Genomic DNA, 19899 nt, shown 5'->3' on the forward strand with positions numbered 1-19899 from the left:
TAATGATGATTATAATACAGTGTAGATTTTCCAAAACTTGTGACACTGTACATTAAATGGAATGAATTTTCTTGTATGTAAATTATACCTTAATTTCTTTTTGTATTTTTTTAATTATACTTTAAGTTCTAGGGTACATGTGCATGACGTGCAGGTTTGTTACCTAGGTATACATGTGCCATGCTGGTTTGCTGCACCCATCAACTCGTCATTTACATTAGGTATTTCTCCTAATGCTATCCTCCCCTAGCCCCCAACCCCCGACAGGCCCCGGTATATGATGTTCCCCGCCCTGTGTCCACATGTTCTCATTGTTCAGCTCCCACCTATGAGTGAGAACATGTGGAATTACACCTTAATTTTTTAAAAATTAAAAGGAAGGAACCTAAGGCTCTAAGTTCCTGGTACTGATACCCCTCTGGCTTTCTCTCCCCTCCACATATTTGGTCCCCAAGGAATTCCTTTCATATAAGTACAATGCTGAATTTTAAAAGGTTTTTGGGATATTTTATCGAGCATTATAGACATTTTGAAGCAGAAGGAGTTTTAGAATATCTGGTCTGCCATATTGCCAGAAGCAAAAGTGTGTCATTCTTTTAAAGAACAAGACTGTCTTAAAATTTCACGGCATTTTTAAGTTTTTCAATTTATTTTGTCACTGTATCCTCATGTTTTTGTGAAGTATAATAATGCAGTTATTTTTTTAAATTTTTTGGATGTAGGAGATACACATGTAGGTTTATTACACAGGTATATTGCATGATGCTGAGGTTTAGAGCATGGATGGTCCAGTCACTCAGGTAGTGAGCATGGTACCCAACAGATAGTTTTTCAACCCATGGCGCCCTCTCTCCTTCCCACCTCTAGTAGTCCACAGTGTCTATTGTTCCCATCTTTGTGTCCGTGTGCATTCAATGTTTAGCTCCCACTTAAAAGGGAGAACATGCAGTATTTGGTTTTCTGTTCCCAGTAATGCAATTAAACCAAAGCTCAAGGAAGCAGAGATTTAGTTTTCATATCTCGACATCTACTCTAAACTGAATTAACATATAATCTGAGAAGGGAAACCAGTTTGAAGATTATCCTAAATCCTTCAGAATTGGGAGGTCAACGTTTTGAGGTCATTTGCATTCTGGATCATCCATACCTGGCAGCAAAGTGAACTGGATAATCTTGGGCAAGTCACTTAACACTCTGCCTGGTTTCAAAGCGCCTACTTCATAAATTATTAGGACAAGTAAACCAGTTTATTCATGTCAAGCACATAGAAAAGCATGTGTCACAAAGTAAGTGTTCAATAAATGTTAGTAGTTTTTATGCCATGCCCTTCCCACTAATGTAATTATAAACGCATCTCCAATAACACGGAAAATTGAGCATTGCCTATATATATACTTCAATAAAAAGAACGTTAGTGCTTACTTTGAATAAGCCATGCTTTTGGTTGCGCTGGCCAAGCCATAAATTGATTCCTGGGGGAAGGTTGGTATCTGGAGGGTCTATCACATGCTCATAAATCCTGTAAAGACAAAGAACACAGTTACTAATAGAGAGGCTCAAAGCAGAACCAAAAGGTACATATGCTGTTTGAAGTACACATGCCATTAGCTGCTGTATGAAGAGAAGCCAATATGTGGCACACTTTAAATGACAGATAACACAAATGCAGAGATCTAACACTTGGACACATCATCTGGGCCTCTCCTGCTTTTGTCTCCCTTCTGGCAGGGGAGGGAGGAAGAAGGTGACATTTTTGAGCGTCCACTCTGAACAATGAACTGCCCACAAACTCTGCGAGGAAAGTGGTTTGATACACATCATAGGTGTGAAAGCTCAGATTTAGGGATTATAAATGAGTCAACCAAGTGAAGACAGCAGTGAGTAGTAGAGTTGGGATAAGAACCCTTATCCGCCTGGCTCTAAAGCCACTGTACTTTCCTTTGCACCCTGCTATTCCCTGGCTTTGGTTTCTTTAGCTCCTACTCATTTCTGTAGTAATCTGAGAGAATCCTTTAAACAAATAGATTGCAGCTGCCTAGATGATCATGTTTTTAGTCTACAGAACCATGCAGCTTAAGTCATTGTCCAACCACCAAATATTTATTGAGCACTTCTTACCCTCTAAGCTCCATACTAATCAACAGAAAATAGAGCAAGAAACCAGACACACAAGGTCCTACTCTCATGGAGGAAAAGTAAGGTAAAAATTCTGTATATGAAGAAAATCCTCATCTAATCCATACAGGCACATAACTAATACAGAAGAGGTCAGGGCCCTACCTAGGATCTTTGAAGTTTCTAACAGAGCCTACCAAACAATTAATGTCTCAGTTATTCCACCCTACCAAGGTCCAGTTAGTTAGTCACAAATCTTTCATTGGTGTCCTCTTTAGAAATAATCCCTGAAACCACCCACTGATCATGAGCTTCCACCTCACCCCTGGCAAGCACCTCTCAGCACCGGATGCTCAGAAGATTCTGGATGGGGTGAGATACAGTGATCTGTAAATGAGAACTATGTCCATTTCTTGCTTTCCTGAGTCCTCGTTGAGGACTGAGCAACCGCTGTGGAATCATTCCTAGGTGTGTCCAGAGGTATAGACAGCTCATCAGTCCTGCCTGCTGTGATGGAGCTGACTGCCTCCTGCCAGAGGGTGATGTATTCCTCCGGCGGTTCTCACCAGGAAAGTGCGGAGGAACTGAAAGACTGTCCACTTGTGTCAAGGAAAGTGAGTGATTGTGAAGTTGCTGCGGTTGGGAGCTGTCACGCTGCAGCCTTATATCTTAGCTGCACAGTCCATTACTCTACTATTCCCCACTGGAAACCTGCTGTTTCCTAACGATACATGCAAGGTTTTCAGCTGGCAAAGCTCCAAGCACATCAGGTCTTTCTCTACTAATTATCTTTCCATTATAAATGGAGGCTCAAAACATAATCAAGAAAAAATAAGTTTTCCTAAAAAAAGACAGAATGTGTTTTCTTCAAAGGAATCTAACCTTTTTTGTATCTTAGAATGAATGATTTTAGATGAAACTATTTGTCAAAACTGCCTTAACACAGGAGCCGGATACATACTGCCTTTAAAATTTTTTTCCTAATATTAGTGGTAAAACTAGAAACAAGGCAAATTTACAACATAGGAGATATGCATAAGTTATAGATCAGCTTGAAATAATTTACTACAGTCATTAAGGGTGATGAATATGCAAGTTGTGAAACAAGGGAAAGTATATACAAAATAATTTTCACTGGAAAAAAGGGAATGCAAAATTATTTATGCCCTATAGAGATAATGAGGCACAAACGATGTTCAATGTTGGTAAATACCAGAAGAGTCCAGAGACAAATGGAAATCACTGTATTTGGGTGACGAGGCAGAAGCATAATTTCTATAAGGTTATTTTACTAATAAATTGAAAATGTCGAACTATTTACCTTAACCTCAATTTTAAAAGTTTTGCCTCTGTCACAGTTAGACGAGTTTTCAATTCAAAAGTTTATTTTACATATTCAGTATGCTAGAAGATAAGCTCCAATGAGCAGAGTAGGCCCTTAATCAATATTTATTAAATGCATGAATTAATGAAGGAAGAAACAATCAAAGAGATCAACTTCCTATGCTACTTTATCTTGCAAAGCATAATAGCTCCGTGTGCCTCAGAAATAGTTGAAGAAGCAAACATCTGAGGCCTACCACCATCAGCTAAAGCAGGGTGACCCAGGGCACATGTGTCAAAGTGCTGTTCTCATGTCCCATGTCACACAGCCCCCACAAAGACACCATCCTGATGCCAAGGAAGGTCTGCCGGATACTGCCTTCCTGGCAGCCCTGCCAATCTGTTCCAAGAGGCAGTCTGCATTGGGGAATTCTGTGCAGCAAGTGGAATCAACAAATTGGATACAGATGTATCAACATGAAGAGAGTTTAAAAACAGTATTTTTTAAAAAAGAAACCTTGCTGAGGAGGGAGGAGGAAATCTAATCATGAAGAAACATCAGATAAACCTCAATTGAAAGACAGTCCACAAAATAACTACTTGTGGTCTTTCAAATGTCAACGTCATGAAAAATAAAGAAAGGCTGAACAACAGTTGGAGATTAAAAGAGATTTAAAAAGACATAAAAGCTACATGCAAGATGGTATCCTGGATTAGATGCTAGAGACGGGGGGCAAATCCCATAAAGGACATTATTGGGAAAATTTGAATAAGATTTGTAAATTATGTAATAGTATTTTATTGATACTCCATCTCCTGATTTTGCTAACTGGGCAGTATATACTTAAGCGAATGTCTCGTTCTTAGGAAATAGGCACTGAAGTATTTAGGGGTAGAGGGTAACGATGTTTACAACTTAACTCTCAAAGGGTTCAAAATAACAATACTGTTTGTGTGTGTATATATATATATATATATCTATGAATACACACTTTCTCTTCCTTCCAAATAATGCAGAATCCTGGCAAATATGATTGTTCTTTGTATCACTCTTATAAGTTTTCTGTGAGCTTAAAGTTATGTTAACATTAACAGTTTAAAAAATAGAGAAAAAACCAACAAGGTCCATAATGTATGTAAACTAAAAATTCACACATGCAAAAACAATATTATCGATTAGCTAAGGATACTCATACAATTTTCCTATCACAGGCCTGGTGGGAATGGTGAGGCAAGAAAAAGGTGAATGAATGAAACAAGAAAGGTGCATGGCACAGACTAATGCTGATAAGATAACACAAACTAAGAAATTGAATTATCACATTCCTACATGTACCCCTACAGAAGGGAAGCTATACATGCCAGCCAAAGTAAAATCAGAATCTTAGCACAAAGGCTGCTGGTCCCTGAGGGACAGTTTGGGTGGACTGGATAATGTAAAAAGGCAGGTAGGGCACAGTGATCTGTCACTTAAATCCAGTGTCACCCAAGTCAACTAAAATGAAAAGTAAAAGCTAATACAGTGAACTCCTTGCTCTCCAGTGTGGTAAGGAAATGGAACTTTCTGACGTATAGGGTATTCTAGTTAACGAGGTTTCCTTCACATCAGCAAATAGCTGATTGCCTACAATGTGTACGACACTGTGCTGTGCTGCGCTGGCTATGGGAATACATACAGGCAAATTTAGAATGGCCAAGTTCTTGTCTTTAGATCTAATGCCTGAGACAGACACATGTATGGACAAACCTTATAATTCAATGCATTAAATTCAACGTTTCCTGGAAGCAGAAAGAAAAAACAAAACAAAACAAAAACCAGAATTCTGCCTGCCATAGAGAAAATTTTCCAAAGAAGGAGACACTGCACTGAGTTTTGAATGAAGAATAAAGTGGAGCTGAAAGAGCAGACATAACAGCCAGCACCTATACGGCACTTAATGTGTGCCCACATTGTGTATCGAGGGCTTTCAATATGTTAATGTACTAAATCCCCATAACAGCACCCTCAGGTGGGTGTTCTTGGTATAGCAAGGTCAAATACCTCATCCATGGTTAAGCAGCTTGAGAGTGACACAGCTGGGATTTGAAACCAGATCCTATAGTCTATACTATTGACCACCTTGCTCTACTGCCTCTCTAGACAAGCAATGAAGGGCAGTTCCAGCCACAAAAGCCCCAGCCAAGCCACTATTTATCGAAGAGTTAAAATACAGGAAAACGAAAATAGTAAATGATTTGGTAGAATTTTTACATCAACTCTGAACAAGAGAGGACATGATTAACATTCCCTGGGATGTCTTCCTGTTACAGACAGGTTTTTTATTTCCTAAAAGAGCAACATGAAAAGCTAACTCATTGAAATAAAGTAAAATTCCTAACTAGACTTACTTATCAGAAGGAAAAGGGGAAACAAGTTCATGTGTCAAAGCATGAAGGCAAGACTGGTCAGCTCTCCTGGAACCCACTTTGCTTTCCTCCTAGATTCACAGCTCTACTACACTTCCCAGCCTCCCTTGAAGTTGAGTGTGGCTATGGAATGGGAGTGGAAAGGCTGTGCCCCACTTCTAAGCTCGCCCCTCCACCCCACACAAAATAATTTAAAAACTCCCTCAGGTATCTTCCATGCTGTCTCTTTCCCTTTATCTCTTTGCTTTTTCTCCCTTGCAGCTGCCTGGAGAAGACTGAGGGCTAGGGGGTGGACAGAGCTGTAAGACAGAGATTCTTGAATCCCTAAATGATGACATCAAAGGCCACCTATCAACCAGACACACCCAACTGGACTCTATTTAAATGAGAAATAAAATTCTGCGAAGTTAAGCCACTGAGAAGGAGAGGATATTCTGAAGTTGTGGCTAGTATTATTTACCCTAAAAAATATACCATGCTGAAAAATAAAAAGGTAACTGTTGTCTTTTTCATGCCCACAAAGCCAAGAGGTATCTTAGATCGTGTGGTATAGCAAAGATAACATAAATTTGGTATTAAATACATTTGGGTTCTTCATATTGCAGTTCCGTATTCTACTAAATGCATGACTTTAATCAAGTAATTTAATTTCTCTGTACTTCAATTTCCTCATTTAAAAAATAAGGATATTACTGTTGACTGTATGGATTGTCATGAGGATTAAACAAAATACATTACATGCCCTTGGCACTTAGTCGGTGCTGACATTGTGTAAGTCTCATGGGTACCTAAGAATGCAGAGCTGCACAAGTCATGTGACCCAGTCCGGCCTACTTGCTGTAGCTCTCACCAAATGGACCCACTGAGATGGGAAGTCTCAATATCTTAGATGCTTACTTAAGCTTTGAATTTACAGTTAAAAGAAATGACATCACTATCACAGGGAATTTAAGGGCTTGATATTTCAATGTTAAAATGCAAGAACTCATTGTCTGTTTTGCCATACATTTCCACAATTACGAAAATTTAAGTCTTAAGTTTCTTTTTTCCCTTAATAAACTTTAAAGCTAGAACAAGCTAATATGTAACAGAAAAAAAAGCATTTCTGTTGCTGTTTAATCTGATATTATGGAGAAAACTGATGATCTATTTAGATACTAAATTTTGCATTAAAACAGAATTTTTGGATAAAGTATACTTTCTATGAATCCTAAAACTGCAGTATTCTTATTATTGTAGTTTTAAAGTATCATTTTTTCAGCTTTCTTTAACTCTTTCTGGCCATAAATCGTAAACTTCTCTATGCAAATTACTCAAAGTTCTAAGCATATATCTTATTTCTTTTACATTCTTCCAAAAATATAATCCTTTGACATTTATAAAAGTTTTATTTTTGTGGAAAGTTAATCATAAACTCACACACGATTGGAAATAGGCTCAGGCAACAGGAAGAGATGGAAGAAACAATTTATAAGATAGTGTGCTTAAACACACTATCACCAACGCCCCCCCAACACACACACACACACCCCCACACCCACACACACACACACACACACACACCTGGGCATCAGTTAGCTTTTCTGAGTAAAATACTGCAGCACACTATTCTTAACACTTTCACCCACTCCAGTAGTAAGCATTTTCCTAGTCAATTTGGGATATTTAATTGTATTTAGCCAATTTATGAAAAATGTTTCTGGGAAAATGAAAACAGCAGTAAGCAGAGGCCTGCATTTTAAGTTCTCATCTAGGACTACCCTTACATTCTACATTCTTTATATACTATTTTTATGCATTCTAACCCCCCTATATGTTGGTTATTTCCTGATCTCTCAGAACCTCCCCATTTGGACGACCCATTCAGACACATTCTTCAGCTCTTCAGCATGTAACACGGTACCTCCCATGACCCACAGGGGTCTCCAAGACTCTGGTCGTGGCTGGCCCTGCCTTCCTAGATCACCTGGCTAAGGAAGGAGGAAATAGCTTTCCTGGTACCCTTGTGCCCATCATATCCATCCTGAAGTTGTATGTGTACTTCCTGACTGCTACTACCACCAATTATCTTCTGGGTCTGGGGGAAATGGAACAATGACCACAGCATTCCTGTACCTGCTTAGATACCTCCTGCACTAGACGCCCTCCCGATCCATCCTAAATAAAGTAACTCCTAACCACCTGGTCAGTCTCCATCACTTAGCTTGCTTTACCCAGCACACTGTAAGCACCTTAAGATAAGGAGCCTCATCTGTCTTTTTCAAGTCAGCATTTCTAGTATCTGGAAGAGAACCCAGCCAAATTCATACGCTGAATGAATAAATGAATGAAAGTTCTCTGACTATATTCAGAATAGGAGAACTATAGTCAGATAGCTATAAAAGTTCTACCATGGCAAAACTTGATGAGGAGCAATTTGCAACAATTAATAATCCAGACTGAGAAAAATAGTCAAATGTGACACTTTACGTTATGCTAATAATCATGAGATCCATGAAGTCAATGAAGATGAGTGAAATGTAATAACCCTTTTAAAGTGTCGTCTTCCACCATCCCTACCTTGTGAGATTTATACAAGAAGCACAAAAGAAAGAGCAAGATAAACCCCTCTCACTGTTTCTCACCCAGAAAAGAGAGAGAGCAAATTTGAATCTATCAGGCAGACAACTCACTAACAGGGAAACCAGAGAGACGTATTTCAGAAAGAGCAGGAAAAGCAGTTGGCAACTTGAAAATTAATTAGATCAAATGGCATCTTTTTTGAAAAGCACATGATTTACTGCTTAATCTGATTACATTGAAATCAGTCTAAATGTATCACATTCCTATAGGCTATCAGATGTAAACAATGCATTTACTCTCCAACCATCAAAAATTTACCCTTTCTTTGGGCTGCAGAACACTTACTTCCCATTAGACATGTGTCTGAGGCTTTGTGGTCACTTGAGCCATTACAAGGTGCTGCCTATTAAGTTGTATTGGGAGAATTACAGGAATTTTGCATGCCATTAGTATCTATCAATATTTTAAAGTGTAAGTGTCTCATTTCTAATATAATACCATGCAACATTAAACATCTAGTCAAAAGTAAAACCTGCTCGAGAGGAATGAACAAGGCAAAGAGTAACTGCCATACTCCTTGTCAAAGCCAGTCATTGATTCAAGGGCTCACATTAGGAATTTTCTTCCCAAGGTGCAACTTCTCTTAATTCATGACTTTGGTTTAAAACACCCTCCCTAACAAGCATCCTGTCTGCTTAAAAGACTAGTCGATATTCTGTGAAGAACTTGATTTTCTCATTAACAGATAAAGCCCTCAGAGCTAAACACAAGACAATGTGGTGGTTCAACAATACTACTTATAAAGAAATATTGGATTTTTATTTACCTGGATAAAGGAAAGTTTTTGAAGGGACTCCACAGTACCTTTCCTAATCATATAAAGGAATAAATTTCCAATATAAATCATGTGAATTGACATGTCTTATGCCACTATTCAATAAGACAATATGAAGCCCAAATGAGACAGTAAATGAAGAGGTTTACCTTGGGCTTTGCCAAGAATTGAAGAGAAGCTCTCATGCTCTTGCTGAAGAGAAAAGTTGCAATGACCTTCCTTAGCTACATAGAGCCTCATCTTTACTGCCTTTTAGCTGGCATTAGTGAATCTCAAGGTGCTCCTTGGAGAATTTTTCCTATACAGAACGTAAGTTCATTCCCACCCTTTTTTCCTCCCCAATATGGTAATGAGTGAACTTGCACATGAAGCTAAGCCCCTCTTTGGGCCTTATGCTAAGGGGACATAACAGACCCTTTCCCCTCTTAGCCTCATAAGAAAAATGTGAGAATTATAACTTTCTTGAGCCCCACTAGAAAAGCAAAAGTTACAACGTCATCAGCATTATTTTTGGCACCAACAAATATTGAGCATTCATTCCATAGGCTGTTACACTCTTCAGAGCAGGTCCTCAAAGCTTACTCACTGTGACAGGGTGTTTTGCCAGTCGTGTACACTGATGAGCTGTCTGTTCAATTCCATATCAGGCTGCCTGGATGGTATTAATTATCTGCTCAAATGGAACACACAGTACATAGGGCTGAAACCAGAAGGACATGAAAGGAATGGCCCAAAGAGTAACTCTATAGTCTACTCCTGCCAATCTGTTTAACAAATCCAGATGACACTCAGAAAATGACAAAATGACAAAATTTAAAAATGCAACGCAGGCATTATATCAGAAAACACAAACTGTAATGGGGAGAGGGACGACGGGGATAAATACAGTATGTCCCCAACAGGTAAGGACTGAATTCAAGCTGAATCCACACAAAGCACAGGAAGAAGAGCTGTAACAAGGCTCAGCAAGTTCCTTAACAACTGTCTGTAAATACAAATGCAAACAAAAAAGAGAAGGCGCAAAGTTGAAATCTGCAAGGAGATGCCTTTGCTGTGTTAAATGAGAAGGCAGAAGTGTTCAAAAGAGATCAGTAAACACTGCGGGAGGCAGTTTGCCAAAGCAGGGTGTGGACACCCTCCACAGAGAGGAGAGAGGCCTTTTCAGAGATCAAGCCTGCGTGTGACCTGCTTCATCCCCTTAGGAAACCCTTGTCAGGTTCATGCTTTTTCTTGCCCAGCAACTGAATTTTACTGTTTTCTTTTTCTCTCCTCGTCTGTATCTCTAATGATAATAAGGGTGCTTTTTCTTCTTAACCATATTTTATGTCCCTAATATCACTCTTTCACTACTTCTTACCAATCTTTCTCTGCTTAAAATTCACGATACAGATATCATTCTGAGATGATTGTGATTATGTACCAGGGTCAAATAACCAGCTCATATAAGTCTGTCCTAACTAGCATTTGTATCTGTGATTTGACAAAATAATAGAAAGTATGCTTCACTGTTTATTTTTAATTTTTTAAAATTTTTGTGAGTATACAGTAGGTGTATATATCTATGGGATACCTGAGATGTTTTGATACAGGCATGCAAAGAGACAGGGTCTCAAACTCTTGGGTTCAAGCAGTCCTCCCACCTCAGCCTCCCAAGTAGCTGGGACTATAGGTGCATGCTACTATACCTGGCTAGAATATAGGTTTCTTAAACATGTCGGAAAATTGGAAGCTGGTGTGATGGTTTCAATCGTGACAGATTTAGCACAACACCATCAGGATTAAAAGAGATATTAATAGGCAGGAATTAGGGCCAAATCAAAAGAAATTTCACATGGAAAAAATAAAAGGGTCCAAACTTAGGGTAAATATGCTACTGAAAGACAGAATGTGAAATCTAAGGGTAAACGGAAACACAAATTTTAAAAAATTTTAAAAACACACCTTTTTGGTCAACAGTGAGCTAAGATCAACTGTCAAAAAGGATGTTGTGATCTTAAAGTGTACCATGAGAAGAAAGTAATTATCTCATTTTATTCTGAGTCAATCTGTCCAGAGATAATCACATTTAGTTCTAGGAACTTCTCAGATAATAAACAGATATACTTCAGAAGGAATCGGAAAAGATTGTGAGGACATTGTGAGCCAAATTAAGTGAAGAACAGTTGAAGGAACACAGATGTTCTGTCTGAAGAAGTAAAGATTAGAGAGGTCATAATAAGGTCTTCAAATATTTGGAGGACTATCATGTAGAAGAGGAATTGAACTTGCTCTGTGTAGCACCAAGAGGGAAAAGTGATACCAACCGGTGGAAGCTATAAGGAGGCCCTTTGAGCTCAAGATAGAAAAAATTTTCTAGCAGTCAGAGCTATAGCATACAGAGGGAAGGGGCACTCCTGGAAGGCAGTGAACTTCCAGTATCTGAAGGATGTTTCAGCAGATGATGAAGGACAATTAGTAAGCCTCAAACTCAGAGAGATGGAGAAGCACTGCCTCAAAATTTATAAGAGCTGCCTTTGAGTGAGCAACTCCTATAGCCCAAAAGTTTACAGACTTTATAATCCTTGCAATAACCCTAAAAGACAAGCATTGCTATACTCAATTGACAGATGTTCACAGAGATTAAATGACTTGCCTAATACTATTCAGTAAAGGGTGAATTCTAAATTCAAATCCAGGTGTAAACTTCTGCCATGCCATACTGGCTTAAAACCCTCAATGAATTCTGCTATTAAAAAGTCTAGGCCAGGCAAGGTAGCTCACACCTGCAATCCCACCACTTTGGGAGGCTGAGGTGGGTGGATCACCTGAGGTCAGGAGTTCAAGACCAGCCTGACCAATATGATGAAACCCCGTCTCTACTAAAAATACAAAAATTAGCCAGGTGTGTTGGCATGCGCCTGTAATCCCAGCTACTCAGGAGTCTGAGGCAGGAGAATCACTTGAACCCGAGAGGCGGAGGTTGCAGTGAGCTGCGATCATGCCATTGTACTCCAGCCTGGGCAACAAGAGCGAAACTCTGTCTCAAAAAAACAAAAAAAGTCTAAACTCAGGCCAGGTGCAATGGCTCACGCTTCCAATCCCAGCACTTTGGGAGGCCAAGGAGGGTGGATTGCTTGAACCCAGGAGTTCAAGACCAGCCTGGGTAACATAGCAAGACCCCTATCTCTACAAAAAAAAAAAAAAAAAAAAAAAGTTAGCCGGGCATGGAGGTGTGTGCCTGTAGTCCAAGCTACTCCAGAGGCTGAAGCTGGAAGATCCCTTGAGCCTGGGAGGTCGAGGCTGCAGTGAGCTGTGATTGCACCACTGCACTCCAGCCTGGGCAACAGAGTGAGACCCTGTCTCAAAAAAATAATAATAAATTAAAAGAAAGTCAAATATTCAACCAGTGGGTTACACAAAGAGCATCAGTCAGGAAAAGATCATTAGAATACAGCCAGGAAATTCCCATTTGTGTCTTACCTTTACTTTCATGTTTTGTGACTTGGGACAAGTTACTAAACCTCTCTGAGTCCTTGGTTTCTTCATCCATAAACCTTTAATAACAACGTCTACACACAGGATTTCCCGTAAGCACAAAACATCATCTGCTTTGTAAAAGTACTTTGAAAAGTCTAAAATGCTTTTCACAAATGGAACATTATTAATGTTTTTAGGTGAAATCAATGCCTTTATCTTCACAGAATAATCTAAAAGATATTTTAGTTTGAAATATTTTCAGACAAAATACCAAAAACCTCATTGAGACCACTTGGCTCAACTGGTTAGAACACAGTACCTAGTGTTAGCTTCACAATTTCTGTAAAAGAGGAGCTTAAAAGCCACAATCTGATAGGAAAGAGAGGGGAGCATTAACCTCTGAAATCACTCTCTAGATGGTGCCATTGAGGGTACATCAAGACCATAGTCATCGGTCCCATCTTTTCCAGGGGTTCAGAGCAAAATGTGCTGCTCCTAGTGTTCAATTATACCCCAGGCTAGCTGCCTCCAAAATATTTGCTGATGCTCACAAGTGGGTGATAAGTTAGGGCAAGCCCATATTTTTATTCACCTAGATGAAGATTCAGATATTAGGTTCCAGTGATAATAAATCAAAAGACCGCTGCTCACATAAAACCAGGACTCTCAGGGTTGGAAAGAACACTGAAGGCCTTCTGATCCAACCTCTATCTGCTACTTGTTATATTAATCTATAAGAATCCGAAAGCCGTCTGTCATTCAGTGAGCATGTGTGACATTCTCGTGTAATAGTTTAAAGCTTCCCAGAGCAAACAAATGTCTCCCCAAAGGCCTGATGATTGACCATTCCCAAACAATCCATACGAAATATATCAGGGACTAGCAGTTATGGTAAGGAACACGGGAATTATTTTGCTCCCTCTCCATGAAGTCTTTGTACAGCATAGACTACACACACACACACACACACACACACACCTCAAACACTGCCATCTCCACATTCAGGCATGGATTAGTATTCTTTGACTTTTTGACTTTTTCAGGACTTTGAAAACCACCAAAGGTCCCTTGGCAATTCCCAAACTTTGATAGCCTCAGAAGCTTTTCAAAAATACAAATTCGTAGGCCCCTCACAAAATCATACTGATAGGTGCCAGCCTGGCCCCATGTGGCTCACACCTGTAATCCCAGCACTTTGGGAAGCCAAGGTGGGCAGATCACTTGAGCCCAGGAATTCCAGACCAGCCTGAGCAACATGGCAAAACACCATCTCTACAAGAAATATAAAAATTAGCTAGGCACGGTGGCATGTACCTCTGGTCCCAGTAACTCAGGAGGCTGAGGTAGGAGCGGGAGAATCACCTGAGCCCAGGGAGGTTGAGGCCGCAGTGAGCCCAGATTGCACCACTGCACTCCAGCCTAGGCAACAGAGTGAGACCATGTCTCCAAGGGAAAAAAAAAACAATCTCTGTAGAGGCCTCATTTGGCATTATCTGCCCTTGAGCAGCAGAGTCAGGCTTGACTGGGAGCTCCTGCCCCAGCCCCCACTACGGCCAAGCAAGCCTATGATGGAAGTAGTTGGGCCTCTTCTTATGGCATCTCCCAGGCAAAGTAAGGGGCATAGGGAGGGGATTTTTCTTTGCAGGACCATTCCTAGAGGTTTTGCTACATGACTGAAAAAACAAACGAGAAAGCAGTACTAAGAAAAGAAAAATTCCTACAGCGTCCCACCATTTTCAAAGCATTATGAAGAAATGAAAGAGTTCTCCTGACTATGACCATTAATAATAGTTGTTTGGATGATGGATGAATAGACAGATTAAATAGACTGGACAGATAGATAGATACATAGATAGATAATATATAGGCAGGCACTTGTAAATTTATTTTGACAAGAATAATATTATATCCCTGTCCTCCTAGAGCCTGCATCGTAGGGCAGATGAACAGCAATACAAATAAATAACTTTATTTATTATAAAATTAAAGTGAGCTGAATATTCTCCATTTGTCCTGGCCAGATATGCTCTCCACCCCTCTTTGCCTGGCTTTGGGCCACAGGAGACTGATCAGTAGCAAAAGTTCCTCTCCTTTTGGTTCCACTTGGTTTCAGTCAAAGGGAAGTACTAGCAGGAGGGCAGGAAGGGATTGAGGCTGGAGTACTAATTAATTAACATATTAAGGGCATAGAATAGTATTAGCTGAATAATGGTAGCCACTTCTATTAAGAACAAAAACAAAAGGTGAAGAAGGTCCCTAAGTCCCAAGCGGTGCTCTAATTTTTTTCCTCTTTCTCTCAGCTGCTGTCTACAATCTTCCCAATATAAAAGTGCCAAGACAAACTTGATTGTTTTTTAATCATGTTTACAGAGAGGACGACTTGTGTGCCTTGACTTCTGCTTTGTAGCAAGCACACTGAATTATTCATTTAGTTTGGGGCTCTTTCTTTTAAAAAGTAATCATCATCTTCTTGAAAGAAATTTTTATTTTTTCAGGCTATCAGTCCTGTCAGACTTTAGAAGTTCTCAATCACGGAAGAAGAGCAAAGCAATTTAGATAAAATTTCCTGTTCTGAAGGAAGACTTTTGTTATTAAATGTGAGGCATTCCATAGTAACTGCCAGCTGTTTAATCAAAAAGTTATTGTTCATTGTGGAAGAAAAATTGGAGTTTGGAAAGCAATGGGCTACAAGCTCGGAAAGTATCTGATGAAGTTCCAAATCCTTTTCAAACTCCAACTCATCATTTAAACTATAATGGCCCATTTCTGGTAAGGTACTTCATGGATGATAATAAGAAAATCGCTGAGATGACTGAGATCTCCTATCATCTCTTTAATTATCTCCTTTCTTGGTGGCCCCTTCATGTTCAGGTTATGGGATATAAATTAAAGACAGTTGCCAGAGACGTGTCAAATAAGCCTATTATTAAGGACACACAAGTGACTCCTTTCATTTCAAAGACCAAATGAATGATAAAATAAAAATTAAACGGGTGAGAGAATTAGAAGAAGGAAAAAACTGTGTAGTAGTAAGAGAAAGTTTTGAAGACAACCAATGGGAAAAGAATAAGCCCAAGGGTTAGAGGCCTCTATTCTAAATTCTGGATTTAACCACTAAACTTGGGATGTAGCTTTAGACAAATCATTTCCTCTTCCTGGATTATTTCCTTACCTCTCACATAAAGAAAATGATGCCTGCCCTACTTACCTATTTACGTTGAGGCTCAATGAGGCCATGAACAGTAATTGCTTTGAAAATGTCACCAATACAAATGTAAAGTGGCATAAGTGAAGTGATATTAAGTCACCTGAATGTTTACTGATTTTCCACATCCTTCCATTGATCCAGCTACATCCCTTTCCTTATATTCATTCCATGAGATAATCTGGTAACCTTTTAATAACCTCACCTTCTTTGCTTAAGGTATTCAAGTTGATTTCTGTTACTTACAACTAGAGCATCCTAACTAACACAAAAGTATGCAGGAAGATACGCTGTAAGGCAAGCAATTCTAAATTCAAATGAAGCACTATGGTAAGTCTTGGCATGACCACTCACCAGTACACATAAAGACAAGAATTCTGTTCTTCTCACCATATCTGGTACTTACCTCACTTATACCCTGTGATGTAATCAGCATTTTATAGATTCAGGTCAACTGAAAAGCAGAAACCAGCTCTTATTTGCCTTGGCATCCCCAGTACCTAAAGCAGTTAATGGCACAAAATATATGCTCAAGAAGAGTGGTTTTCGTTTCACTTATTTTTGCACTTATGCACTCAAATTGTATCCATCTGATCAGTTCCTGTACACAGCCATCTCCCTACAACTGTATAATGTTAATCAAATGGATGAACGGGCTCAGTCCTCTCTGCCTCTTACATTAATTGTCCATCAGCACTTTCAATACTAGGTTGATGTAAAGGTTGAAATGCAAATTTTCATTTGAAAGAGGATGTTTGGAATAGCTGAAGAATTACTCAGGTAAATGCCATACGACATTTCCATGCATAAATGAAAATTTGTATGCACATTCCCCTAGTCTCTTTAACCTCTCCTCATCCCTTTATATAGATCTCATAAACAATGCTCTCTCTCAGTAACATGTAACTGACCGGGCATTACTAGGCACTTAATACTAACACTCAAGAAACATCAATTAAGTGAATGAATAAATGAACTACTTGATGAAATCTAAGGCCTTACGAGCCTCTCCGCTTCACTTTACAGAGACTGAATTGTTAAATATTGGCAATTCCCAAAAGTTTCATATACTCTTTGGCTTCCACCCGCTGGACCCTTGGTTCCAGACACCTTCCTAGCACTTCATTAGCTATATAATACACCAATATTTAACTCGGCTGTCAAACTGGGAAGTGTTTACCACTCAATTTTTCCTCTAGTTTTCTTGAAAATGCTACTTTTGCCTTGTTTTGTACATTGCAGTAAAAATATCTAATGGCAACCTGAACTTTTTTCCTTTGTGAGGTCTTTTTGCCTTAAGATCATGAAATTTCTTCTCTTTTATATAAAATTTTATTTTATATAAAAGAAATTTCTTCTCTTTTATATAAAATTTTATGTGAAATTTAATATAAAAGTAAATTTTATGTAATTTTTTAATAAAATTTACTTTTACTAGGATATATTTCAGACTTTATTTTACAGCTTGATTTTCCCAGATTTATAATGGACCAGCTCAATATGTACATTTGGGTTTTCTTTTATTTTCTTGCACTGCAATTTTTAATAGCTTCATTGAAATATAATTCTTTCATTTACTCATTCATATAATTCACATACAATTCACCCATTTAAGCTATATATTTCAATGTTTTTGATATATAACATTAATTTTTTAAATTGTGATAAAATGTTTATAACAAAAAATGACCATTGTTAATTGTTAATTGTACATTGTTAATTGTACAATTCAGTGACATTGATTACATTCAAAATGTTATGCAATTATTATCACTATCTATTTCCTTAACTTTTTATCATCCCAAACAGAAACTCTGTAACCATTAAGCAATAACTCTCCATTCACCCTCTCCCCAGCACTTGATAACCTCTAATTTACTTTCTGTCTCTATGAATGTTCCTATTCTAGATATTTCATATAGATGAAATCTTATAATATTTGTCCTTTTGTGTCTGGCTTATTTCACTTAGCATAGTGTTTTCAAGGCTTATCCATGTTGTAATATGTATCAGAACTTCATTCTTTTTTATGGTTAGATAATATTCCATTGTATGTATATACCACATTTTGTTCATTCATTCATGGATAGACACTTGATTCCACTTTTTGGCTACTATAAATAATGCTGCAATGAACAAAGTATCTGTTCAAGTCTATGCTTTCAATTTCTTTTGGTATATACCAGGGAATGGAAGTGCTGGGTCATATGATAATTTGTTTAGCTTTTTAAGGAACTACCAAACTGTTTGTCATAATGGCTGTACCATTTTACATTTCCACTAGCAATACATAAGGGATCTAATTTTTCCACATCATTATCAACAACTGTCATCTTCTTCTTTTTAAAAAAACTATAGACATCCTAGTGGATGTCTATCTCATTGTAATTTTGATTATCATTTTCTTAATGACTAAGGATGTTCATGTACTTATTGGCCATTTGCATATCTTTTTTGGAGAAATGTCTTTGCAAGTCCTTTGCCCATTTTGAATTGGGTTGTTATGGAGTTGTGTGAGTTCTTTACATATTCTGGATATCAATCCCTTACCAGATATACAACTTGCAAATATTTTCTCCCATTTTGTGGGACATCTTCTTATTCTCATGAATAGTGTCCTTTAATGCATAAAATATTTAATCTTGATGAAGTCTAATTTATTTTTTATTTTATTGTCTTTGATTTTGGTATTATATTTAAGAAATCATAGCCAAATTCAATGTCATGAAGACTTTATGTTTTCTTTGAAGAGTTTTATAGTTTTGGCACTTACATTGATACATTTTTTAGTTAATTCTTGTACAGGGTGTAAGGTAAAGCTCCAATTTCATCTGTTTGCAAGAGGATATCCAGTTTCCCATCATCATTTGTTGAAAAGACTTTTTCCCATTTAACAATATTGACATCCTTCCTGAAAGTCAATTGATCCTATATTTGAAGGTTGTGTCTGTGTTCTCTATTGTGTCCTATTCTACCTGTCTATCTTCATGCCAGTATCACAGTGTTACAGCTGTGTAGTACATTTTGAAATTGGGACGTGTGAGTTCTTCAAATTTATTCCTCTTTTTCAAGATTGTTTTGGCTATCTTCCAATAAAATTTTAAATATTAGTTCTATTCGGTTATTTCATTTTGCTTCTTCAGAGACTTCAATTATACATATTTTAGATAATCTGTATCTATCTTTTTTGTTGACTATTTTCTTTCTGATTCTTTTTATTTTCATTCTCCTGGTTATTTTAATGCCTCTTTTTTAATGTCCCCTACAATTCTTTCAGTTGAATGTATTCTCCTTTGGGGGTTTTATTATTTTCTTCTTCATTCCTAAAATGATTTTGTCTTTTTTTAAAATTTCTTTTCTGTATTAAATCAATTCACATTTTACATACTACTATTTTATATACACTCTTCCTCTGAGTTTCTTAATTTTTGATTAAGGATGGGTTTTCTTAGAGATTCTAAAGGTTTGTTAAATGATGTTTAATTCAGATTGATAATATTTTATCACAGTTGTTTTCTACTTTGGGTTTTTTTTTAAATTTATATCAGCTGAAATATTTTCTCATTTTATTTTTATAGTAGTTTTGTATACATGTTTCTGCTCTTTTATTTTCATTTCATAAAGTTTCATTTTCAGGTATATTAAAGTGTACAGTATTGTCTGCCTCCAGTTATGCTAAAAATGTGGATATGTATACTTTTATTTTTTATCCTTGTTGATCTATACGTGTTTGGGAAATAACGTGGAGTGATTCAGGTGTAGGCAAATGCCATTTTCATAGAACAATCTGGACATAAGGGAAACTTTCCTTTATCATCCTTCATGATACTCCAAGCTAGGTTAATAGCAGCACCTCTGTATTCTTATAGCATTCCTACCACACTATGGGTAGCACCTTCTGCATTGATACAGAAATCATTTATTTATCTACATCCTGGACTCCTGAAAAACTTGGCACTATTCACAATAGCAAAGACATGGAGTCAACCCAAATGCC

General features: G+C 37.9%; 1 protein-coding gene across 4 annotated transcripts in view; it reads right to left on the reverse strand.

Annotated features, from left to right (window-relative positions):
* The window catches only part of NELL1 (neural EGFL like 1), a 934168-nt gene that overhangs the window by 706239 nt on the left and 208030 nt on the right, over positions 1-19899 (reverse strand). For all 4 annotated transcript variants that reach the window (XM_025356163.1, XM_025356162.1, XM_025356161.1 and 1 more), the window contains one exon: positions 1423-1519. In XM_025356163.1, coding sequence (XP_025211948.1) covers positions 1423-1519 — 97 coding nt within the window. The remainder of the gene's footprint in view (positions 1-1422; positions 1520-19899) is intronic.

The sequence above is a fragment of the Theropithecus gelada genome, chromosome 14 (genome assembly GCF_003255815.1).
Source record: "Theropithecus gelada isolate Dixy chromosome 14, Tgel_1.0, whole genome shotgun sequence".
NCBI classification, from domain to species: domain Eukaryota; kingdom Metazoa; phylum Chordata; class Mammalia; order Primates; family Cercopithecidae; genus Theropithecus; species Theropithecus gelada.